Source organism: Sus scrofa, chromosome 13 (genome assembly GCF_054392235.1).
Source record: "Sus scrofa isolate SSC_HxYL_T2T_F1_AM1 chromosome 13, Sscrofa_HxYL_maternal_Yorkshire_Landrace_v2.0, whole genome shotgun sequence".
Classification (NCBI taxonomy): Eukaryota; Metazoa; Chordata; class Mammalia; order Artiodactyla; family Suidae; genus Sus; species Sus scrofa.
Genome location: NC_139395.1, coordinates 80,965,286 through 80,989,160, shown reverse-complemented (window position 1 = coordinate 80,989,160; position 23,875 = coordinate 80,965,286). Strand labels below are relative to the sequence as shown.

General features: G+C 51.4%; 2 protein-coding genes across 11 annotated transcripts; one reads left to right on the top strand and one right to left on the bottom strand.

The window, feature by feature from the left end:
- The first annotated feature begins 7,219 nt into the window (after positions 1-7,219).
- Positions 7,220-17,725, top strand: PRRT3 (proline rich transmembrane protein 3). Of its 3 annotated transcripts, none has more exons than XM_005669774.4 (4): positions 7,220-7,302; positions 10,529-11,598; positions 11,808-11,963; positions 12,559-17,725. In XM_005669774.4, exons 2-4 carry the CDS (start codon positions 10,584-10,586, stop codon positions 14,313-14,315), a joined length of 2,928 nt encoding a protein of 975 aa, XP_005669831.2. In that variant the 5' UTR covers positions 7,220-7,302; positions 10,529-10,583; the 3' UTR covers positions 14,316-17,725. The 3 variants fall into 3 exon arrangements, with proteins under 3 accessions (XP_005669831.2, XP_084845514.1, XP_020924975.1); XM_084989388.1 differs by having other exon boundaries at positions 10,529-11,602; positions 11,814-11,963; XM_021069316.2 differs by having other exon boundaries at positions 7,220-7,470.
- On the bottom strand, positions 15,102-23,666 carry CRELD1 (cysteine rich with EGF like domains 1). Of its 8 annotated transcripts, none has more exons than XM_084989437.1 (11): positions 23,287-23,666; positions 22,896-23,088; positions 22,582-22,664; positions 19,942-20,052; positions 19,557-19,648; positions 18,310-18,486; positions 18,131-18,226; positions 17,122-17,205; positions 16,843-16,938; positions 16,510-16,644; positions 15,102-16,429 (listed from the first exon to the last, which is right to left on the bottom strand). In XM_084989437.1, exons 2-11 carry the CDS (start codon positions 23,067-23,069, stop codon positions 16,293-16,295), a joined length of 1,185 nt encoding a protein of 394 aa, XP_084845563.1. In that variant the 5' UTR covers positions 23,070-23,088; positions 23,287-23,666; the 3' UTR covers positions 15,102-16,292. The 8 variants fall into 8 exon arrangements, with proteins under 8 accessions (XP_084845563.1, XP_084845561.1, XP_084845562.1 ...); XM_084989435.1 differs by having other exon boundaries at positions 15,102-15,777; XM_084989436.1 differs by having other exon boundaries at positions 23,612-23,666.
- Positions 23,667-23,875: the final 209 nt, after the last annotated feature.

Genomic DNA, 23,875 nt, shown 5'->3' with positions numbered 1-23,875 from the left:
GGGTTTTTTGAGGATAATGACAATGTTCTAAAATTGTGATAGATGCATAACTGTGCAAATATACTGAAAATATACTAAATACACTACAATATACACTATTAGTGCAAATATACTAAAAACCACTGAATAGTATCCCTTAAATAGGTGAATTTTATGGTATATGAATGACATCTCATTAAAGCTGTTAAGCAGGGAGGGAGATCATAAGCCCTTGGCATCCAATGTCAAGCTCTCTCATGGTCACAGCTACGAGAGGCTCATATAGACTATGCAGGCTGCAGAAGGACCGTATCAAGGAGACATCTGGGACTACTGTATGCAGAGGGGTGTCAGGGATCCGCCAGCATGTCCCTGAGCCTCATGTGCTTTCACCCCTGGCCCTGCCACCCCTCCTGCTGACCCTGCTCTCACCCTGGTTCCACCTCCCCTTCTCCCAGGCTCTGGGACTGTCTGGGAAGATCAGGGGGTTCAGAAACCTGAGTTCTGCATCTGTACCCCTCCAAAAGGGTCTGGTATCCAATAAAATATTTTACTTCGGCAATCAACTCACAAAATGTACAGCCAGCCCTATGCAAACTTTTCCTTCCTCCCGCTTCTTTGCGAATTACTTTTTCGTTCTAATTTTTTTTTTTTTTTTTTAGGGCTGTAAGTACAGTATCTAGAAATTCCCAGGCTTGGAGGCAAATCAGAGCTGCAGCTGTCAGCCTATTCCACAGCCACAGCAGCGGGGGATCTGAGCTGTATCTGAGATCTACACCACAGCTCATGGCAATGCCGGATCCTTAACCCACTGTGTGGGGCCAGGGATCAAGCCCACATTCCCATGGATACCAGTCAGGTTCATTTTTGCTGAGCCACAATGGGAACTTCTGCAATGTTCTCCTATGGAACATTCCAACCATACACAGAGTGGAGAGGATGGTATAACGATATGTACCCATCACCCTGCATTGATAATGTGTAATTATCAAGATTTTGCTAATGTTTCATGTATCTTCCAAACCCAAACCCACTTTTTCTCCCCTGGAGTGTTTTCAAAGTAAATCTCAGATACAATGTCATTTCACACATAAATATTTTAGTAAGCAGCTCCAGCAGATCAGGAATTTTTAAAACATGCTACACAATGACATTACTCACCTAATCCAAATATGCTTATTATTTAGTATGTGCTAAGGCCTAATCAATGTTCACATTACCCCAATTACCTTAAAATGCCTTTGTATAGTTGGTTTATTTGGATGAGGATCCCAACAAGGCGGTAAATGAATCCGACTAGTAACCACGAGGTTTCGGGTTTGATCCCTGGCCTTGCTCAGTGGGTTAAGGATCCAGCATCGCCATGAGCTGTGGTGTAGGTCGCAGACACAGCTCAGATCCTGAGTTGCTGTGGCTGAATGGGAAACCAAATCTTGAGATTGTTTTTCACTTCAAGGAAAGATTAATGGGAATAATTAGTGAAATATGCATAGAAGATTAAGCAAACAAAAAAATAAGCAACACTTACCCTAGGAAAAACAGAACATCTAGCAAAGGAATCATAATCACAGTACACTCCTGACTCAGCTTGAGTAATCTGTTTCACAGTTCTTGGATTGTAAATGCAGAATGATGATATAAACATAATGAGCACAGAAAAAATGTGGAAGGCAGTATAAGATCTAGGTCTTCACATTCCTTTGTAGTAGGCAAGAGGTAAAATCTAAAACTGAAAGAAAAAAAAAAGGACATTAGCAGCATAAGTCTGACACTTAGAAAACAGTATAAAAACAGAAGAGGAGTAACCACAGTGGCACAGTGGATTAAGAATCCAACTGCAATGGCTTGGGTCGCCTCAGAGGCACAGGTTTGATCCCCCACCCAGTGGAATGGGTTAAAAGGACCTGGCGAAGCCACAGCTGTAGCTTGGATTCAATCCCTGGTCTGGGAACTTCCATATGCCGTGGGTTCAGGCATAAAATTTAAAAAAAATTTAAATAAAGACCAGAAGAAATAATCAGAAATATCAGAAAGAGTTTAAAGGAATTGGGAGTGAGGGGGAATAAAATAAAGATCAGCTGATTTTTTAAAAGATTAGGTTCATTTAGCTGGTATCTGGGGAAGCTAAAATCTGAGAAGGAATAAGTTAGGATTCCAGGAGCCCTTGGAAGTTCCCTTGTGGGGCAGCAGTTTTAAGATCTGGCATTATGGTACAACTAGGGATTCTCATGCTAAGTGAAGTAAGTCAGAAAGAGAAAGACAAATACCATATGATATAAGGTGAATCTAAAATATGGCACAGATGAACCCATCTACAAAACAGAAACAGACTCAGAGACAGAGAACAGACTTGTGGTTGCCAAGGGGGAGCGGGGAGGGAGAAGGATGGGCTGGGAGTTTAGGGTTAGTAGATGCAAACTATGACATTTAGAAGGGATAAACAACAAGGTCCTGCTGTACAGCACAGGGAACTATATCCAATCTCCTGGGATAGACCATAATGGAAAATAGTATTTTTTAAAAGAATGTACACACACACACTTTGCTACAGAGCAGAGATTGGCACAACTTTGTAAATCAACTATATATTCCCCCTCACCCCTGCCCCGCAGAATATGGATGTTCCCAGACTAGGGGTTGAATCAGAGCTATAGCCATTGGCCTGCACCACAGCCACAGCAACTTGGGATCCAAGCCACGTCTGCAACCTACACCACAGCTCACAGGAATGCCGGATCCATTTCCTTAACCCACTGAGCAAGGCCAGGAATCGAACCCGTGTCCTCATGGATACTAGTCAGATTCATTTCTACTGAGCCATGACAGGAACTCCAGTAAATCAACTGTATGTAAAGAGAAAAAAAAAAAAAAAAAAAAGATCCGGCATTGTGGAACTGTGGCACAGGTTTGATGCCTGGCCCAGGAGCTTCAGAGTTTAACTGCCCATGCCCAAGAGTTAGGACTGTGGGCAGAGCACAGAGAAGGTCCCCTGGCCACACCATCTCCCCACTGTTCTGAGTATTCTCTGCTCATGCCTGCCAGAGGAACCACCCAGAACAGAAATGCCAGCCCATTGTATCTAAGCAGGAGACTGCATCACTGCCACCATGCACCTCGGCCTCTGCCTTCTCTCTCCCTTGCTTGGGAGCTTCCAAGATACTCAGGGGTGGGAGCCAACAACACCCAAACCTGTTGGCTTGCTGTCCCTTCAACAGAGATCCCCAGTTGGAGATCCATTTTCAGACTCAAACCCCTAACACAGCAGGGGCCACCTGGAAACCTTGGGGTTTTCATCTCCCCTTCTTCTGTCTTTGAGATTCTCTCAGAGGAGCAGGATGGTGCCATCACTATTAAGAGCACTGGCTCTTATAGCTTGGCTTATTTGCTGTGTGACCTTGAACAAATTACTCAACCTCTCTGAGCTTGAGCTTGCTAACTATAAAGTGGAGAACATAATAACAGAGAGGATTGTTGTGAGGACTTAAAAAAATACTGCATGTAAGGTAATAATAGCTCCTGGCAGACCTGGTAAATTGAGCCATGACCACACCACGTATGCTTGGAATCATCTCCTTCCCATCCTTACTGTCCCAGAGTCTCCAGGATGATGTGAGGGGCTCCCTTTAGAGCCAGGATGCTCCCCCCTTACACTTACCTCCACCCCCACCCAGTCTCCTCTTTCCACTAGATTAGCTTTCATCTTGGCCTCTGGCCAAAGGGATCATAATCTCTCTTGCCTTTGTCTGAATTCTCAAAACCCCTCTGAATCCATGGATTGGAAACACAATGGAATCGGGACTCCTGGCTCCAGAGAGACAGCTCTGGAGCAGCCAGATGATCCTGCATGGATGGGTGACGGGGGACACTGTCAAGCCAGTGAGGCTCTGCAGGGGCATGAATGGGTGGTCCAAGCACACACACCTGCCCTCCTCAGGGGAAAGTGAGGAAGGGAACCAAGCCAGTGCTGAGCCTGCTGAGGAAATCTCCAAAGGAGAATCATCAGAGAGTTCAAGAGGGCCCTGAGAGGAGGGACCTGGACCCCTCAGCTTCTGTAGTGGACCCCTAGAACTGCCCTCCCACCAAGACTGCCTTCAGACAAAACCTCTCTGAGCTTGAGCTTGCTGACTGCAAAGTGGAGAACTCAAAGGAAATTAGGATACTGTCAAGAAAAGGGATCTCAGACAATGCCAAAAAATGCCAATTACCTATTATACGTAGAAGCAGGATCTCAATTGCTTCTTACAAGATCAGCAACTGGCTAGATCTAACAAGATAAACAATAAACAAATATAGAATCCTACAGGAGTTCCCATCATGGCTCAGCGGAAACAAACCTAACTAGCATCCCTGAGGACACAGGTTCAATCCCTGGCTTCACTCAGTGGATTAAGGATCTGGTGTTGCCGTGAGCTGTGGTGTAGGTCACAGAGCACCTTGGAATGGGCCTTGCTATGGCTGTGGCATAGGCCAGAGGCTACAGCTCCGATTGGACCCCTAGCCTGGGAACCTCCATATGCCCTGAGTGCAGTGCTAAAAAGACAAAAATAAAATAAAATAAACCCTACAGTATGGGTCAAGAAACCAAGTGCACACAAAGAGATGAGCAGGACCTAGTCAATACTGGGCAATAAAGTGATATAGCTGCTGGAAACATTACTTTAGTGTGAGGTCATATTAATAGAGGAATAGAATCTAGGAAAGGGAGGTGAAAATTCAGCTTTATTCTCAACTGGGTTCAGTTCCAAGAATCATAATTTAAAGAGGACATTGTTGACCTGGTAAAAAGCAAACAGAGGAGAGATGTCACAATGGTAAGAGCCCAAAACCCTGTCCTTCCAGGAAAGGCTAAAAGAATGAGGAATGTTTGGCCTGGAGGGAGAAAATTCTAAAGAGAAATGAGAGATGCCTTTACAATATTGAAGGAGTTCCCACAAGAAAAACAGTAAAGCTAGTCAGATGGTATGGTAAAATGCAAAAAGCCCAAACCCTCTCCCAGAGTCAAAAAAGCTGGATTCAGTCTCCACTGTTTACCAGCTACTTCCAGGGACTGAACACTCTATAAATTGCAATGTGTCAGACACAATTAACAGCTAAGGACTGCTTTTCTGTGAGAGCAAGAGGTTGGAAAACACTGGGAGAGAGATTTCAGTTCAACCCTAGGAAGGATTTTTTTCCTTCCTTAAGTATCTTTTTATTTTTTTTTATTTTATTTATTTTTTTGTTGTTGTTGCTATTTCTTGGGCCGCTCCCGCGGCATATGGAGGTTCCCAGGCTAGGGGTTGAATCGGAGCTGTAGCCACCGGCCTACGCCAGAGCCACAGCAACGCGGGATCCGAGCCGCGTCTGCAACCTACACCACAGCTCACGGCAACGCCGGATCCTTAACCCACTGAGCAAGGGCAGGGACCGAACCCGCAACCTCATGGTTCCTAGTCGGATTCGTTAACCACTGCGCCACGACGGGAACTCCAAGTATCTTTTTAAAATGATACTTATCATTCTTATCTCTGATCACAAAAGAAATACATGGTTGGGGAGTTCCCGTCGTGGCGCAGTGGTTAACGAATCCGACTAGGAACCATGAGGTTGCGGGTTCGGTCCCTGCCCTTGCTCAGTGGGTTAACGATCCGGCGTTGCCGTGAGCTGTGGTGCAGGTTGCAGACGCGGCTCGGATCCCGCGTTGCTGTGGCTCTGGCGTAGGCCGGTGGCTACAGCTCCGATTCAACCCCTAGCCTGGGAACCTCCATATGCCGCGGGAGCGGCCCAAGAAATAGCAACAACAACAACAACAACAACAAAAAAGACAAAAGACAAAAAAAAAAAAAAAAAAAAAAAAGAAATACGTGGTTGTATAAAACACTGGTAAACAGAAAAGCAAAATTTGGGAGTTCTCTTGTGGCACAGTGGTTTAAGGATCCCATGCTGTCTCTGAAGTGGCTTGGGTTGCTGCCGTGGCATGGGTTCAATCCCTGGCCCAGGAACTCCCACATGCCTTGGGTGAGGGCAAAGAAAAAAAAAAAAAAAACAAAGGCAGAAAAGTGAAATTGATAAAAATTGCATCAGCCATTGTTTACCTTCTAATATTTAGGGATGGACGATATATATATATATATATATATATATATATAGAGAGAGAGAGAGAGAGAGAGAGAGAGGCAAACAGATATTAATAAAAATGGGATCATACAAATAATTACCTGAGAGAATTTAGAGTATCGGTATGTAAGTATGCTTATTGCAGTATTGTTTTTAGGAGGGGAAAAAAAAAAGCTGTCAACCACCAAATTACTCATCAGTAGGAGAATACTGGGAATGTTTGAGAAACTGATGGCACATCTATATCATGCCATACTGTGCAGCTAATTGAAAGAAAGGGTGGAGCTAGGATGTATAACCTTCAAAATATTTCCAACATATATCTGCTTAAGGCACAACAAAGTTCTAGAATAAGAGGCAGAGTATGATCCCATTTTTATAGAAAATGCATATATATATATATATATATATATATATATATATATATATGATGCAAAGCAAAGAGCATGGTGTTAACAGTGGGCATATCTGGGGGGCCAAGCTGAAGAGGCCAAGGGTGAGAGTTTACATGTTCTGTGAACATTTCTATGTTGCTTGAATTGGGACAATCAGCATACATTAGTTTCATAATTCAAATGGCTGAAGTTTAAATAAATAGACAACAACCTACTCTAGGCATGTCTCCATGCCATTAAAGGTTCAATATCGTATTTAATGACCTCATGTATGCCTTGTGTGGATTTCTCTTAATGTGTTTAATCTAACGGTGGACATTTAGACCTCATAGCATCCAAAGAGGGGCCTGGAGCATTTTGACAAGCAGACCTGAAAACGTGCAGACCCGCAGACCTAACCACGCCTCCTTAGGTAGGAAATTATCTGATAGGTACGCTAGTGCATGTGCACCAAAATGTAGTATGTATGTATCCCTAGATAGGGCTAGATATACGAAGGAAGTGAGTTCCCCGTCCCCGGAGGTATGCAAACAGAGATTGGCTGCTCCATTTTCAGAGGTGCCAGCGGATGTGATTTACACATCCATCGGACGTGACCTCGGTTCCTCTCTTAGCCCTGAGGATCTCAGAGAGAAGGGAGGTCAAGACTGGGAGAAGAATCCACCCCTAAGGGGAAAGGGTTAAGCGGGGCTGGCGCTCCTGTGGGCGGGCTCCTCGATCGGCTGCGCCGGGCTCTGTTAGCCAAGTCTGAGCATCTCGGAGGATGCGGCGCGGCGAGCGGCTTCAGGGACGCGCGCAAGGTGAACGCGGGGGCTGCCAGCTCGGCGCCCAGGTGAGGAGTTGGACTAGGGAGGGTGCGATGGCGGGGCTCCGGCGGGGAGCATGGCCTACAGCCCCCCTCTCTAGCGTGAGCGACAGAGCCTGCACCAGCGCCCACCCCCACCCGGGACACTGCGGGAAGGCGCGGAGCCAGGGGAAAGGAGATGGAGGAAAAGGAGAGGTAACCCGAGATGGACCAGCTCCTAGCGGGTGCCCTGCGGCGGCCCTCGCCCTGCCCCCAGGCCGGCCTCCCGCCAGGCCCAGAGGCAGGGAGGAACCAGGCTCCCCCTCACCCCCCAAAAATGTCTGCAGCAGCTGGAACCCAGGGCTGGGCAGCCCCCTCCTCGTCCAGAGATGACTACATCTCTTGGATGGGGGTGGTGAGCAGATGGCATACGCTTTTCATACAAGGCCGGCTCCTCTCTCTGCCTCCTCCTCTGCAAAGCTTTTTGGACCCGCCTGTGTAAAATGAGCCCCTGCTGTTTCCCGGCCCCTCCTATTGCCACTTGCAGCCTGTGCGACCTTGGGCTGGTTGCTCAACCTCTCTGAACTTTGCTTCTTCCCCTATGTAATGGGTCTACTCACATCTGCTTGTGTTGGGAAGGCTGGATGACATCGAGGACAAGCAGCTGAGCTTAGCACAGGAGGTGGAGTGGGGGAGAGCTCAACACAGAGTACTGTTATTAACCAGTGCAATGTTAGTTGCCTTTGGGTCCTTCCCCACAGCTCACCCCGATCCAGACACTGAGACTGAGGCTTCTCCTTGGGTCCCCAGCACCTAACCTGGGCCAGGAGCAGGGCACGGGTTCGGGTTCGGAGAATGTTTGAGGAATTAACTAACAAAGCAGAGATTAACTCAAGTTGGGGGTGGGTTTAAGGGGACTTTGATCCCCCTGAAATTACCCACAAGCTTCAGTGAACCTAGGCATTTCCCTGGGGAGAGCTCCTGGGGTTTTCCTCAGCTTCTCAAGGTGTCTGTGAGCCACCAAGGATTAGGAACCAGGGAGCTCTGAGCACAACTGCTTCCCAGAGAGGAAGCCCCTAAACACCCAGGCAGTGGCCCTACAGCTGCAGTCTCCCCTCTCCTGACCATGGGGGTCCCTTCCTGCATCCCCAGCTCCATAGGGACTGTCAGGAAGGGGAGCCTTCAGGGACCATCCACCAGCCAGGCTGCTGGCGACAAGAAATAAAAGAGGCAGGAGTTCCTGTTGTGGTACAGCAGAAACAAATTGACTAGGTTGTGGGTTCGATCCCTGGCCTTGCTCAATGGGTTAGGATCTGGTATTGCTGTGAGCTGTGGTGTAAGTCGCAGACACGGCTCGGATCCTGCGTTGCTGTGGCTGTGGTGTAGCCAGTAACTACAGCTCCGATTGGACCCCTAGCCTGGGAACCTCCATATGCTGCAGGTGCAGCCCTAAAAAGCAAAAGAAAAGAAAGAAAGAAAGAGGCAGACACAGCCCTTTGAGAAGCCCCAGGTGGTGGGGGAGACAGGAGATTATTACACTATGTGACCAGTGTGACAGGAAGGTTGGGTTGGGGGTGGGGTTCTGTCAGGGAAGAAAATAGTCAAGCTGGAACAAGCCACCATCACATCTTACCTGGATTTCTACACTGGCTTTTCTCCCTCTTAAAACCCTTATCACATCTGTCACTCCCATGCTTAATATCTCCACTGGCTTCCTGAGTGACACTTAGAACAAAATCCAGGTGCCTTTTCCAGGCATCTGAGAAGGCCCCACCTTTCTGATTTCATCTCCCTCTGCCCCTTTCTCCCACCTCTGCTGTGCTCTGCATTCTTGCTGAAGGGTCTTTGCACTTTCTATTCCCTCCACAAAATGCTTTTTCCAGATATCGCCAAATAGCTGACTCCTTCCCATTCAGCATTTAGCTTAAATGTCACCTGAGAGAGGTCTTTCTGCCACCCCTGTGTAAAGTAGGCCCCCATCCCTCTCTCTCTTAACCCTGTTTTATGTTCTCCATAGCTCATCTTTTTAAAAATCATTCATTGTCTGTCTCTTACCTAGAACAGCCAGCTCTACGAGGACAAGGGTCTTGTAAGTCTTGTTCACTGCTTTAACCCCAAGCCTTGGCACACAGTATGTGCCCAGATTATTTGTTGAAATAGTTAAGGGGCTGGTGGGAAAGAAAGCTTTCTGGACAAGGAGAAAAGCAAAAGGGCTCTAAGCCCTTATTAAGCTCCTATTACAGGCCTGGCCCATAATGCATTTTGTTATATAAGTCTTATAAGAGCCCCTTTGAAGCTGGTACTTTTATTATTTTACGGATGGAAAAACCATGATGCAGAGGGGTGAAGTAACTTACCTAGGAAATGTTCGCCAAGCTGGGATTCAAACTCAGGTCCCTCCTCAAAGGCAGGGGCATATTCCTCTTCCTTTCCACCTCTCTGATAGTTGAGCTGGGCCTTGAGTATGGGATTTAAAAAAAAGAATAGGATTTCAGCAAGTGAAGAAGGGAGAAGGCATTCAAGCCTGAGGGAAGGGCAGGAGCAAAGGCATGGATGCTAGACAGTCCAGTGGGCGTTGAGGGGTAGGTGAACAGCCTGGTGTGGCCTTGGGAGGCCAGGAGATGAGCTCATATATTCTCTCCTGAGGGAGACAGGGAGCCACTGAAGGTTTTGAAGCAGGGCAAGTGAGATGACCAGAGATGCGGGTTTGGTTTTTTCTTGTTTTTTTGTTTTTGTCTTTTTAGGGCCACACTCAAGGCACATGGAAGTTCCCAGGCTAAGGGTCAAATCGGAGCTGTAGCTGCCAGCCTATGCCACAGCCATACAACGCCAGATCCTAGCCGCTTCTGTGACTTACACCACAGCTCACAGCAATGCCGGATCCTTAACTCACTGAGCGAGGCCAGGGATGGAATCTGTGTCCTCAGGATTACTAGTCAGATTCGTTTCTGCAGAGCCATGACGGGAACTCCTGAAATGCAGTTTTAAAAGGATATTCTGTGTAGGTTGCAGACCTGGCTTGGATCTGGCGTAGCTGTGGCTATGGTGTAGGCCAGCGGCCACAGCTCTGATTAGACCCCTAGCCTAGGAACCTCCATATGCTGCAGTTGCAGCCTTAAAAAAAAAAAAAAAAAAAAAAAATTACCCCAGACAGGGGTAATTGAACAGGAAGGGGCAGGTAAAATAGGGGGCTGCTTCTTTCCTTCCTACCAGCCCCCTTGGGGCAGCCATGGGAGACTCAACCCTCTTGTGCCACCCCCTCTCCTTTTTGTAGGCTCATCCCGTGAGGACTGGAAGCTGAAAGCTCCAGGCTCAGGCATCTGTGGACCATGGCCTGGAATCAACAGGGCTGTGTGTATGGCCTCCTGCTGCTGTTGCTGCTGCTGTCCCTGGGGTCTGACTCTGCCCTTGGCTGGGGCCTGCCCAGGCCACTGGAGGACTCAGAACCGCACTTGATCCTGGAAGCCCAGCCCAAGGGGTCTGTTGGTCCAGAGCCCCGGGCCTTCGACTTCCTCTGGGAGAAGCCCAGAGATGAGAGTCCCTGGAACTCCAGTGACCCCCAGAGCTCTGCTGAGAAGGGGCCTGAGGGGCCTGCAGACTCCCTTGGCCTAGCCCTGCATGGACCTAAAGCAGCCCATGGGGCTCAGAGAGAAGGACTCCCAGGACCTGATGACATCCAGGTGGCTCGAGGGCTAAGTTCTCAGGGCTGGACAGGACCTCCTGACTCACAGGAGCCTTCGGAGCAAGAAGCACCAGCCCCCTATCCAGTGGGCGCCCCTCATCTCACTTCCATCCCCACAACTCCCAGACTCCAGCTCAGGATGGCCACAGTCCCTCCCACCCCAGGACAGCCTGAAGGCCCAGTGGGACAGCAGCCACCTAGAGATGAGGGTCTGGTGGCCAAAGCCAAGACCAGGGTCTCAAAGACATCCCCCCAGGACCACAGGGGCCCTCCCCACACTCTTGTGCCTCACGTAGGCCCTATCATGAGGCCCGTACTGGAGGAGCAGGGTGGGGGTAAGGACTTCCAGGAGACAGCTCAAGGCCCCCTGCTCAGCCAGCAGGATCCAGCAGCCCCTGCTGTTGGCCCAGTCTCCCCAGCTGAGGGGGCATCCTCGCAGGAGCCTGGGTCCCAGCCAGACCTGGCGTTGGCCAGAAGCCTTCCTCCTGCTGAGGAGCTGCCCATGGAGCTCCCTAAGAAAGCTGGGGCTGGGGAGGCCTGGGGAGTCAGTGTTTCAAGTCCCTCACCCAAAGAGGTTGACCTCCCTAGTGTTAGGGGCTCCCCAGGCCCCCTGCCCTCAGATCTTCCTGCCTCTGAGACTCCTGATGGGCAGCCCAAGCCAGGTAGGTATCAAAGTGAGGGAGCTGCGCGGGGCTGGGAGGGGCAGTGTTCCAGGGCAGCCAGATGCCCCAGTTTCCGTGTGACCTCTGGTCCCTTGGGTCCCATTTTCCTCATTCTGGCAAATGAGGGTGATCGTGCCTCCCTCCTGGAGGATTCGATTTTGGGGAATGCCAAGGGTCAGGCAAAGCGATGACTTCTTTTGTTATTTCAGAAGTAGCAGCAATGAACGGAGCAGAACCCATCTCCCCCCAGCGGGTGAGAGGAGCAGTGGAGACCCCAGGCACTCCCAAGTCCCTCATCCCTGGCCCCTCGGACCCTGGCCCAACTACAAACCGAACAGAGAGCCCTGTGGGAGCCCTGCAGCCAGGTGAGGGCATGGCTGGGGCTTTGGGGAAAAAAGGGGACTCTGTGTGATGACTAAGAACCCATGTGAGGTATATTTGGGAGGGGTGGGGAGTGAATGGGGTCAAACACCTCCTTCAAGGAAATGGCCAACAACTTCAAACGACTTAGGCTAATAAACTAATACTCTCTGGGTACTCCGGGAGAAGTCATTTGCACTTTCTGGGCTAGAAAATTCTAAAATGTAAAATAGGTATATTTAGTGCAGTGATTAGCCAACTTCCACAAATCCCAGAGGAGCTTTTAAAAAAATTCCAATACCCAGATCCCAGCCCAAGGAATTCTGATTGAGATGATCTCCAGGTGATTCTCATATGCAGCCCTGTTGAGAACTGCTAGAATGTTAATAAAAATGATAGGTCACATCCGTTTAACACTTACTGGGTGCTGGGTACTGTGGTAAACACTTAACCCTCACCACCACCAATGAGGGAGGTGCTGTTACCCTCCCATTTTACAGGTGTGCTTGGAAAAGTTAATTAACTTGCTCACCACACCAGAGATTGATGGAAATCAAGAGCACGTTTCAAAGGGCTATTTTAATATTGTTATTATTGCAGATGAAGCCGAGGAGTGGCCGGGGCGCCCCCAAAGCCATCCCCCAGCACCCCCTGTCCAGGCCCCCTCGACGTCACGCCGGGGCCTCATTCGGGTCACCACGCAGCGCGCCCTGGGCCAGCCACCCCCTCCAGAGCCCTCTGCCAGCTCCATGGCACCAGCCCCAGCCTCCAGTCCCCCGGCCAACGCCACCGCACCCCCTTTGCGCTGGGGTCCCCTGCGGCGGGTTCTGAGCTTTTCCTGGGAGCTGCACGTCTATGGGGTGGGGGTGCTATTCCTGCTGCCCGCGTTGTTGGCACTGGCCTCGCTGGCAGCCGCCCCTGGGGGACCTCGGCTGGCACTGGTGGCGGCGGTGCTGGTGCTGGTGGCGTCCGGGCTGCGTTCCGCCTACATGCTCACCGACCCATATGGCTCGCAGGCACGGCTGGGTTTACGTGCCGGCCTGGTGCTCTACAATCTGCCTTTCCCCTTGCTACTCACTGCGCTGGCAGCCCTGACCCTGCTCGGCCTGGGCGCGGGGCTGCCACAGCAGCTACAGAACCCCATCCTCCTGGGAGCGCTAGCGTTGGTACACGGCGTGGGGCTGCTCACTACAGACCTGCTGTCAGCAAGGCCTGCGCTCAACCTCCTGGTTCAGGGCTTATCCTGCGCCTGGGGCGCGGCCGTGGCTCTAGGCACGCTCTGCTTGTGCCGTCGCCGCCTGCTGGACGGGCCGAGGGGCTGGGATGCCAGCCCCGGTCCTAGGCTGCTGGCCGTGGCTGGCGCGCTGGGGCTGCTGGCCAGCGGCTTGCAGCTGGCGGCCTCGCTCTGGCTGTACCCTGGCCCGGGACGGGTGGGTCGCTTCTCGTGGGCCTGGTGGGGTGTCCACTTCTGGCTGCGCCTGCTGGAGTTGACGTGGGCGCTCGCCCTGGCGCTGGCCGCCTTGGCTGCTGCACGGCCCAGGCCTCCCACGGAGCACGCTTGCTGGGCTAAGTTGCTGCGCCTGGCATGCCCCACGCCCTCGAGCAAGAGCGAAGTGCCCGAGCGCCCCAACAATTGCTATGCTGGGCCCAGTGGCGTTGGCGCTGGTACCTTGGATATTAGCAAGAGCCTCATCCGCAACCCGGCGGAAGGTGGGATGCCGGCCACGCCCAGTTCAGGCGCCTGGGGTTCGGCTGCGTCTCTAGGCCGCGGTCCCCAGGGTGGCCCAAGACTGTCCCGCAGCAGTGTGGGGCCAGCGCCGTCTATGAGCGAGCTGGACCTGCGGCCGCCATCACCCATCAACCTGAGCCGAAGCATCGACGCCGCGCTCTTCCGAGAGCACTTGGTGCGTGACAGCGTCTTCCAACGCTGCGGCCTGCGCGGCCTATCCTCTCCGCCTGGGGGCGCGCTGCGGCCACGCCGGGGCAGCCACCCCGACGCCGAGCTCGAGGGAGCGGGCACTTCGCTCCTACGCGGCCGCTGCCGTTCTCTCAGCGACGTGCGCCTGCGCGGGCCGGTCCCACAGCACGTAGTGGACGAGCCTGATGGGGCGGTTTCCGGCAGCTCTGTGGACAGCTTCTCACGCGGCTCACTCAAGATCAGCTGGAACCCATGGCGCCATGGGCTGTCGTCGGTGGATAGTCTGCCCCTGGATGAGCTGCCCAGCACAGTGCAGCTACTGTCTGCCCCAGTTCCTGCCCCTGCTCCCGCCCGGCCCGGGGAGCCCCAGAGTGGGGTCCAGCCTCGCTGCAAGCCCGGGGACTCCCGCAGCGCCTCCAGTGACACCATTGAGCTCTAAGGAGGCCAGAAACTCAGGACCAGAGCGTCAATGGCCTTACCGCGCACCGCATGACCGACTGGGACAGTAGAGCATTTGAAAAACATTTTGGGAGTATTCTGGGCCTCCACTTGATTGCAGCTTCGAGACAGCCGGGCGTGAACCCATCTCCCACACGTGCCGGATTTTTTTTTTTTTTTAATATCTTTTTTTCAGCGGGTATTTTGCACAAAGGCTGTGACTTACACGGAATACAGGGTGGACATGCATGGATTTGGGAATGGGGAACCGGGTGCAGGTTCCTCAGACACCCCCTCCAGACTCCTCCAGTGTAGAGGTGAGGCTCGCTTGTCCAGACTGTCCTCTTTGTGCCAAAGAAATAAACCCTTAGGACTTGGCTCACACCTCCCTCTGGCCATGCCAGGATCCTGTACAGAGGAGAGGTAGGAGGGCCCAGACCTGAGTAATTCCAAGTCCTGTGTATACTGCAACTCCCAAAGGAAAGGGGACTCAACCCTTGAAGGCTTTAGTAATAATGGCTACCAATATTTTATGGAGCACCTATCTGCTCTATCTGGTCTTCAGCTCTTCACATCCATCACCTTACTAAGCCTGGTTCCTCCATCCTCTCTTCTAATTCAACTTCAGGGCGTCTCCTCTATCCTCTCTCTACTGCTCCTCCATCAGGACAGCCCTCAATTTCCCAGGGTTTTAGGAAACTTTCCCAAGGGTGGAAGGGCTCTCAGTAGCTTAGACCAACCCAAGGCGGGAGTGGAGGGAGGGGAGGGAGTAAGACAGAAGCTTCTCTATTTTCCAAGATCGTCCTTTATTTCCTGAGATGAATAAATAAATCAGTGGCTGGGAGGCAGGGGGTGAATACGGAACAGGAGCTGGCAGCATGCAGCTGGCAGGAGGGGGCTGTGAAGGGCCCACCCCTGCAGGGACCCCTCCCCACACACATCCTGGGTAGGGGCCAAAGCTCACTAGCAGCCACCACAAGGAGACACTTCAAAAAATTCACACACATTGTGAAGCCTGCCCAGTCCCCTGGGGCCAAGGTCTCATGGTACCCACCCTTAAAGGCTATCCTTTCACCCCAGGGGCCTCACCTGCCCAGACCTGGGTGCCTGGGCTGCTCCATAAGGTGGGCAGGGGATGCTTACCCCACTCTCAAAAATAAAGCAAGTCCCTCAAGTGTCCAGGCGGGAGGGAGGCCCGCCCTCAGGGGCAGCCTGGGCGGGGAAGAGACCCTGCAGGTGTGGCCAGGATTATCTGCCCTTGATGAAGCCCTCCAGTACACGGTCACTGCGCTCTGACAACCAGTAGCCGGTCATGGCGGCCACAGCCCCAATGAAGATGGCGGTGAAGACCAAGTCACCCTTGGCAGCCAGCGTGGCCAGCGCACAGATGATGACCCCGAAGAACATCTGCTGCAGCACCACCAGCTCGTCCTCTGTCATCTCCGAGAAGAAGCCCGCTGATTCTGAGCAAGAGAGTGCCTGTCACTTGAGTCCTGTTCCTGGAGCCTCCCCCACACCTGATCATCACTGCCCCATGCCTGCCTGGCATGCTTGCACCCAGCATCATGCACTGCAGGGAACAGCTCCAAGAGGGCAGTTATGATCCCTGTCTCTTCAATAGGAAATAGGTGCAGAGAGGTGATGAGGTTTGCCCAAGGCCATGCGGGAGTTGGGTCAGAGCACGTGTACTGGCAAGGCTCCAGGGTCAGACTGCCTGGATTCAATACCTTGGCTCTGCCACCTGCTTGCCCCATGGCCCTGGGCAAGTTGTTTTGTCTGTGTCTCAGCCTCCACTATGTAAAATGGAGCTGAGAATAATACCTACAGCACTGGAGTTGTTGTAGGGGTGAAATAAGCTAATACATGCAAAATGCCTGGAATAGCATGTGACGCGCTCTCAGAAGCTGAGGAAGTGGTCACTATGGTTGTCCTCTGTCATCTTCAAGAAGATGACTGTCTTGTGACTGTCCAACGGCTTTCAACAGCCCTCAGAAGCAGGGCAAGGACTGGTCCCATGGGACAGCTGAGGAAAGAGGCTTGAAGAGGCAAATGACTCGATGCCAAGCCTGATTTTCTTTCTACCGTGGGAGGTGTGTGGGGGCCACCACAAGCCACCTAGGAGATCAGAGGTGGGGTCAAGTCTCCGTGCCACCTCAGGAGGGCCTCACCTCCCCTCCCCTCCTCCTGGGGCTCACCTGGGATCTGCTCCTTCACACAGATGCCCTCAATCTGTTTGTAGCCCTCGGCACAGATGCAGCGGTAACTGCCCTCAGTGTTCTCACATTTTTCGTTCTCCCCTGGACAAACCGCCGTCTCACATTCATCCACGTCTTGAAGGAGGATAAGGAGGGGGTCAGAGCCCTGACCATCAGGGTCCCACAGGTGGCACCCTGGACTCTGTCTTGCCCACATCCTGACACCCTTCCGTCCTGTCCCAGGCAACATGCCACGCTTCCTTCCCACACCCGGTCCACATTCCACCCACCAATGGTGGCGGGCGAGGCCCTCCTAGGTAGCAGGACACTCACCGAGACACTTGGAGCCCACCTGCTGGTAGCCAGGGCTACACTTCTTACAGCGGCCGGGCCCTGCCCCCATGCAGCCCAGGCAGGCCTTGGCACAGTCTGGAGAAGGGAGCCGGGAGACAAGGGTGAGAGCTGCCTATAGGGCCAGGGGGCAGCCCAGCTCAGGCAAAGGCCTGAGGCTGGGGGGTTCTGGTACCTGGGAAGGTGTAAGTTTGTGGGGGAAGGCGTGGGGCCATTCCTCCTACCCTCCCCACACTCTTCCTGGCAGGAGCTGACACTCACCCCGGCACTCATAGGAGCCCTCCGTGTTCACGCAGAACTGGTCGGCTCCACAGCTGGCTCGCTCTGTGCCACACTCATCAATGTCTGCAAAGGGGCCAGCAGGGTGGGGATTTCAATTCCTCTGGCACTTAGAGGGAAGCTAAGGCCAGGACTGTTGGGGATGAACCTGCCAGGCTCAAATGGTGTGGCAGAGACTACAGGCCGTCCACCAACACAGATACAGAGGTGCCGCTGGACTTGGGGCTGGCCAGCTAGAGACTACATTTTTCAACCTGCTAAGTGCGGCCTTGTGATTGTGTTCTGGCCAACAGGATGTAAACAGAAGCGATGTGCTCCCCTTTCTGCTTGGCCTTAAAACAATGAGCCTGGGACTCCTCCTCGCACTTTCTTCTCTTTCTCACATCTCAAATGCCAGGTCATAAAACACAGAGATGCCTGTGTTCCAGCCTCAACCAGGAAGACAACACCCAAGGGGAAGACTGCACAGTAAGAGAGAAGGAATCTGAGTCCTCAATGACCAGGACAGGCAGAGCTTGCCTGCCAGCCTGGACCACTGGCTTTGAGACTGTGACAGGAAATGAAAATAAACCTCTATATTCTGCAAGCCACAGTTCTGGGGATCTTTTTTTCACAGCAGTTTAGCCTTTACCCTTGTTTATACAAATGGCTAGGCAAGGACCAAACTAAGTCTTGAACCCAGATTTCCCAAGTTCAGTAACCTTGTTCCCTTGTTCCTTCCTCAAGTTTCAAGACTTGACCCAAGTGACACTGTCTCCAAGAAGCCTTTCCTGGTTCCCCACCAACACTAAGAGATGCAGGGACATCTCTCACTGCACAATGGTTAAGTCTGTACTGTATGTACCTGATGACTTTTCTGCCTTTTTAACTAGGCTGAGATCTCTATGAGGATGAGGGCTGGGTTGGTGTAGTCCAGAGATGTGTGTGTTGATGGGAGACCAAGCCCAAGACCCTGCCCACGCCCCCAGACCTAGGACAGGGCCCCACTCACCTACACACTTGAGGTGATGCAGGGCCCAGCCCTTCTTGCACTGCAAACAATTTGATTCCTCAGGTCCTGAGCAGCGGGCACAGGGGCCAAAACAAGCTGGGAGGAATGGTGGAAGGATGAGGGTGGGCAGACAGGCACCCAGTAGTTCCTGCCCAGCACCACACCCCTTGGCTACCTACCCGAACATACCAGATGGCTGGAGTTGCGCTCTGCCTCAAAGTAGCCGAGGCCGCACTGGCCACAGGCCTCTCCCCCGTAGCCAGCTTGGCAGTCACAGCGCCCGCTGCCCCCTCGAGTCCCTTCCCCTTCACACTGCCCGTAGCCACCGCAGGGCCGCTCCGTGCCCCCAGGGCAGGCTGTGGGCAGACACCAAACCAAGTGAGATCAAAAATATAACCTTGGATGTGGAGAATATGTTTCCCATATCAATAAACATTTTTGTAAAGAAAAGTTTTTTCTCTTTTTGGCTACATCCACGGTATGTGGAAGTTCCGAGGCCAGGGTTTGAATCCATGCCACAGCAGCGACCCAAGCTCCAGCAGTGACAATACTGGATCCTTAACCCACTGTGCCATCCAGGAACTCCAGAGAAAAAACAATTTTAATGACGACATAATATTGTCATAAAACTGTATGAAATTGACTTAACCAGTACCCCATTGTGGAACAGCTAGCTATTTATAAATGTCTTCTTTTATAAAGACTGAATTGACTATTTTTTTTTTGTGTGTGTGTGTGTGTGTGTGTATAGTCAGCAGGATTGAACTGACTATTTCTGTTGCTAACTCTTTTTTTTTTTGTCTTTTGTCCTTTTAGGGCCACACCCTCGGCATATGGAGGTTCCCAGGCTAGGGGTCAAAACGGAACTGGAGCTGCCGGCCCACACCACAGCTCACAGCAACGCCGGATCCTCAACCCACTGAGCAAGGCCAGGGACTGAACTCGCAACCTCACCGTTCCTAGTCAGATTCGTTTCTGCTGCGCCACAACAGGAACTCCTGTTGCTAACTCTTTATATCTGCAGCTTCCAGAGATATTTTTCAAAAGGGGCTGGTAGTAAGTTCAGCTCCTGCCTCAGGACTGTGTGTAGAAAAAGATGGTAACAACAGGGACTTCAGGGAAGCACCTGCCTGAATCTAGGAAGGTTACCTTAGTCCAGGGAAGGGGCCTAGGCTGGTCCAGGCATGAGAAATGCATGATAGAAACCACAGCCAAATCTGACTCGGTCTGACCCCATGTCTTTTTTCAGAGCTGTTCTGCACTGATCTGTTCATCCTGCCAGCCCTGTGAGCCAGTGAGAATGGAGGTCCAGAGAGGTGATCTAAGCAGCCTGAGCTCACACAGTCAGTTGGGGGCAGGGCAAGGACTGGACCCCTTGCCCCAGCAGTCCCCTTCCAACCCCCCAAGAGGAACTTGAAAAACTCACGAAGGCAGGTGGGCCCAAAGGTGCCTGAGGGGCAGCAGAGCTTCAGGGAATCTGAGCAGAGCCACTGGAAAAGGTCTGGGGCTTCCTGCTGCCTGAGGCAGGGAGACAGAGTGGTGGCTGAGACAGGGTCAGAGGCCTTGCCCACCCCCCAACCTCCCAGAGAATCTGTGATACGGCCCAACTGGGGCGCAAGACCCACCAGGCTGCTGGAGCCACGCCTTTCCCCATTTGGCAGGTGGGTAGACTGAAGCCCAGAAAGAGAGTCTGGGTCATCCATCCAGTCCTTAGCACCCCTGGGTTTGGAGGAAGGGGCCGAAGAGGACACAGCCTCTAGCTTGCCACCCCCTGCTTTACCAGCTGGCCCTGGAAGGCCCCCACCACTCACTTGTGGAACCACCAGCTCTCCACCAGCTCCTCACTCAGCTCCAGAAGGCGGTGGCACTCGAAGTCCGACTTGCTGCACACGCCCTCAAGCACCTCTACCAGGCGGGTCTCACTGACCAGACAGGGAGGAGTGGTGGGGACACACTCCAGCACCCCCCTACCCCCCTTACCATCCCTCCTCCCGCCTCTCCTCACATCAAAAGAAAGGCCACAGGCCATAATGGAAAGGGTATTGGTTTGGGGAGTCAGAGAGTCCTAGGTTGAAATCTAGTGGTGTGACCTTGGCGGAAGTCACTCAACCTCTCCTGAACCTCTGTTTTCTCATCTGTAAAATGGGGACAAAGCCTCCCCTGCAGGTTTGTTGAAAGATAGCTCAGTTACTGCATCTGCACAACAGAATATAATACCCTTGCTGGGTAGATGTGGTTAAAATCATGTAATATAAGAGGTATTGGTGAGGATGTGGAGAAACTGGAACCCTCCTATATTGCAAATGGGAGTAAAAAATGGTACAGCCACTGTGGAAAACAGTTTGGCAGTTCATCCAATAAACATGCAATCACCATATGACTCGAAGATTCCACTGCTGGGTACATAACCAAAAGAATGTAAAACAGGTGTTCAACAAAAACTTGTACACAGATGTTCACAGCAATACTATATACAATAGGCAAAAGGTAATAAACTACCCAAATGTCCATCAGCTGATGAATAAATGTGATCTATCATTACAACAGAATATTAATAAGCCTAAAGAAGGAATGAAGTACTGATACTTGCTACAAGATGGATGCACCAAGAAAACATTACACTAAGTGAAAGAAGCCACATATAAAACACCACACTGTATGACTCCAACAGAATCAGTAAATCCATAGAGACAGAAAGCAGATTAATGGTTGCTAAGAACTGGGGGAAGAGAGAATGAGTGCTCAGTGGGGAAGGGGTATCTTTGGGCGGATAAAAACAGTCTGGGACTAGATAATGGTTACTGTTGCACAACACTGTGAATGTATAAAATGTCTCTAATGGTAAATTTTATGTAACTGCATTCTACCACAATAAAAAAAAAAGTAAATATATACATACACCTAAAATGTATCATATATATTTAAAGAGTCTGGCATCATAGTTTAATCCTTACCACAACCCTATGAAATAGGCAATTGGTATTAATATTCCCATTTTACAGATGAAGAAACTGAGGATCACCAAGGTGAAGTGACTTTCCCTAAGGTACAAAGGGTCAGAACTGAAAACCTGGTCTAACTCCAAGCCTTGCTGATTCCTTCTCCTCAGTTTGACCTAGGGCTCAGGCCTCTCAATATAATCTCATTCTGTCCAATGGCTTTATACACTGATTATATGCTGGTGACTGTCATTCATGTTTCCAGCCCTACATCTTCCCTGAACTCCTGACTCCTAAACCTAACTACTCAACTGTTTAACAGACATCTCAGCCCAACATGCTCAATGCAAATGCCTGATTCCCTAGACCTTCTCCTTTCCCATCTCAGAAAACAGTCCCACTATTCACCCAGTTGCTCAGTCTCAAAACCTAGTGAGCACCTTTAACTCTACTCTTTCTATCTCCTACTCCATAATGAATCCATCATCAAGTCCTATCAGTTTATCTGCAGAATATACCCATTATCTGACCTCGTCTCACCATGGCCCACCACCGCTGTCATACCTAGACTGTGCACTAGCCTCCCAGCTGGTCTTCTTGCTCTTCCACCCGTGACCCCTAAGGTCTGTGAGTAACCTTTTAAAAGTATAAATAGAAATTCCCTGGTGGCTCAGTGGGTTAAGGATCCAGCATTGTCAGTGTCATGGCACAGGTTCAATCCCTGGCCTGGGAACTTCTGCATGCTATGGGCACAGTCAAAAAAAAGTATAAATAAAATTTTTTTTTTTTTTTGTCTTTTCTAGGACTGCTCCCGTGGCATATGGAAGTTCCCAGGCTAGGGGTCTAATTGGAGCTGTAGCCACCGGTCTATGCCAGAGCCATAGCAAGTCGGGATCTGAGCCAAGTCTGCGACCTACACCACAGCTCACGGCAACGCCAGATTCTTAACCCACTGATCAAGGCCAGGGATCGAACCTGCAACCTCATGGTTCCTAGTCAGATCTGTTAACCACTGCACCACGACAGGAACTCCTCCAATGACTTTTTACCACACTCAGAATGAAATCTAAACTCCTTTTTGTGGCCCTCAAGACCCTCTGTCTTCACCTTCCACTATTCTCCTTTCTGCTCACTCCAAATTCAGCCACCTCTCATATACACCAAGTCAGTCTCACTGACTGTCCAAATCCTTTCCTGATTGTTACACAGTTTGCTTCTTCATCGTGGGTCTCTGTTTGAATGTCATGTGTTGAGCACCATTCTGTTGTCCACCCTGTTTTATTGTTCTTCCCCTGATTTGACATTTTTTATTTACTTATTCACTGTCTGTATCCTCTACTAGAATGTAAGCTCCTTGAAGAAGGGATGTTCCCTGTTTTGTTTAGTGCTGTCCTACAGATATTCAGTGATATTTGCTGAATAAGTGCTCCCCAACTGTCTCCAGGCCTCCACTAGCAGAGCAGAGATTGGGATGTGAGGTATATAAACCCGCCCCTCCAGCCTCCTCCTTACCTGTCTTTGTATTTGGATAACTTCTCTTCCTCCCAGGCAGTGTTTCCGCCTCCAAAGTTGTCCCGGATGGTTCTCTCCAGGCCCTGGAAATGGAGGAAGTTGGGAATAGCTATGTAAAGTGCCTGGCACATTCTAACATTTGTATTTCATTGACAAGGAAACTGGGACACCGAGAGGCAATTTGCTCAAGACCATACAACCAGTGAGTAACCAAACCGTAACTTGACTTCATGAAGACTTGTATTCCAGAGTGCCCAGACCTCAACCCCTATGCCATAGTAGCTGGACCCCTCCCATTACACTGGTGCACCCACCTTGTAGAAGCTGTCCACCAGTCCCCGGCAGGTATGACATGGATGAGGTTCAGTAGGGGGAGAAGATTGGGGAGGAGGAGAGGGCTGAACCAAAACTGGGCTTGGGAGGCCAATGAAAAGGCTCAGGACCCAGAGCAGAGCTGGGGCTAGGCCCTTCGGTGGCCGTGGGGCCATCTTTTCCCAGACTGGGTACCTGTAGATAGACGACATGGAGAAGGTTCGCTGGAGGAGCCAAATGAGAAAGAAAAGGGTGGGTTCTGAGGTGCTGTGGGTCTCGGACCCCAGATCTGTTAAAAAGAAGGCTAGACTGGGGTAAGGCCGAGGGAAAGGAGATGGTTGGGGAAAGGACGCTATTCTGCAATTCCAGGGTGGGAATAAGTTATCCTGTCACCGTGGGGGGAGGTGGCTTGGATCCTTGGCAAGAGGATAGGAGTCAGACTGTTGTTTTAGGGTCTGAATGTGGTTCCCAGGGGCCGGATCAGCGATATTAGGGAAAAAAGGTCAGATTCCAAAGCACTGGGGGAGAGGACGCCAGTGATGGACGTTCTTGGGAGGAGAAGTCCGGAACCCCGGTTGGGGGCTGGGGAGGAGCCTGGATCCGGATATGAAGAGAAAAGGTCAGGTTCGAGGCCTGCAAAGGCCAGAGGCACGGCCCACGAGCGGGCAAGGAAGGATCCAGATCCAGGAAGGCTGTGAGAGAGAAAAAGACGACCCACCCAGCCCGCAGGCGCCAACAGCTCAGCCTCCCCAACGCCGCCGCTGCCGCCCGCTGCGTAAGACGTGCACCCTCCGCTGGCTCCGCAGTTGTGAGGGCGGAACCCGCGCCACAGCCAATAGTGGTGGGCCAAGTGCCATTGCGTCACCCTATGCCAGCCAACCAGAAGCGTCTACGGGCTGCACCTGTCGGGGTTGTTAAAGGGCCGCGGGGATACCGGTTGAGCGCGGCAGTCCTGATTTGCCGCTGGGTTACAGAGACACGC

Excerpts from the sequence above, each read along its gene's own strand:
- PRRT3 (XM_005669774.4), top strand. The coding sequence starts at position 10,584 with ATGGCCTGGAATCAACAGGGCTGTGTGTATGGCCTCCTGCTGCTGTTG. Across the intron at positions 11,599-11,807 it reads TGATGGGCAGCCCAAGCCAG|AAGTAGCAGCAATGAACGGA; the intron begins GTAGGTATCAAA and ends TTGTTATTTCAG. Across the intron at positions 11,964-12,558 it reads TGTGGGAGCCCTGCAGCCAG|ATGAAGCCGAGGAGTGGCCG; the intron begins GTGAGGGCATGG and ends TTATTATTGCAG.
- CRELD1 (XM_084989434.1), bottom strand. The coding sequence starts at position 23,105 with ATGTCGTCTATCTACAGGTACCCAGTCTGGGAAAAGATGGCCCCACGG. Across the intron at positions 19,649-19,941 it reads GAGAGCTGGTGGTTCCACAA|GCAGCAGGAAGCCCCAGACC; the intron begins GTGAGTGGTGGG and ends TCCCTGCCTCAG. Across the intron at positions 18,227-18,309 it reads CAGCCATCTGGTATGTTCGG|CTTGTTTTGGCCCCTGTGCC; the intron begins GTAGGTAGCCAA and ends CATTCCTCCCAG.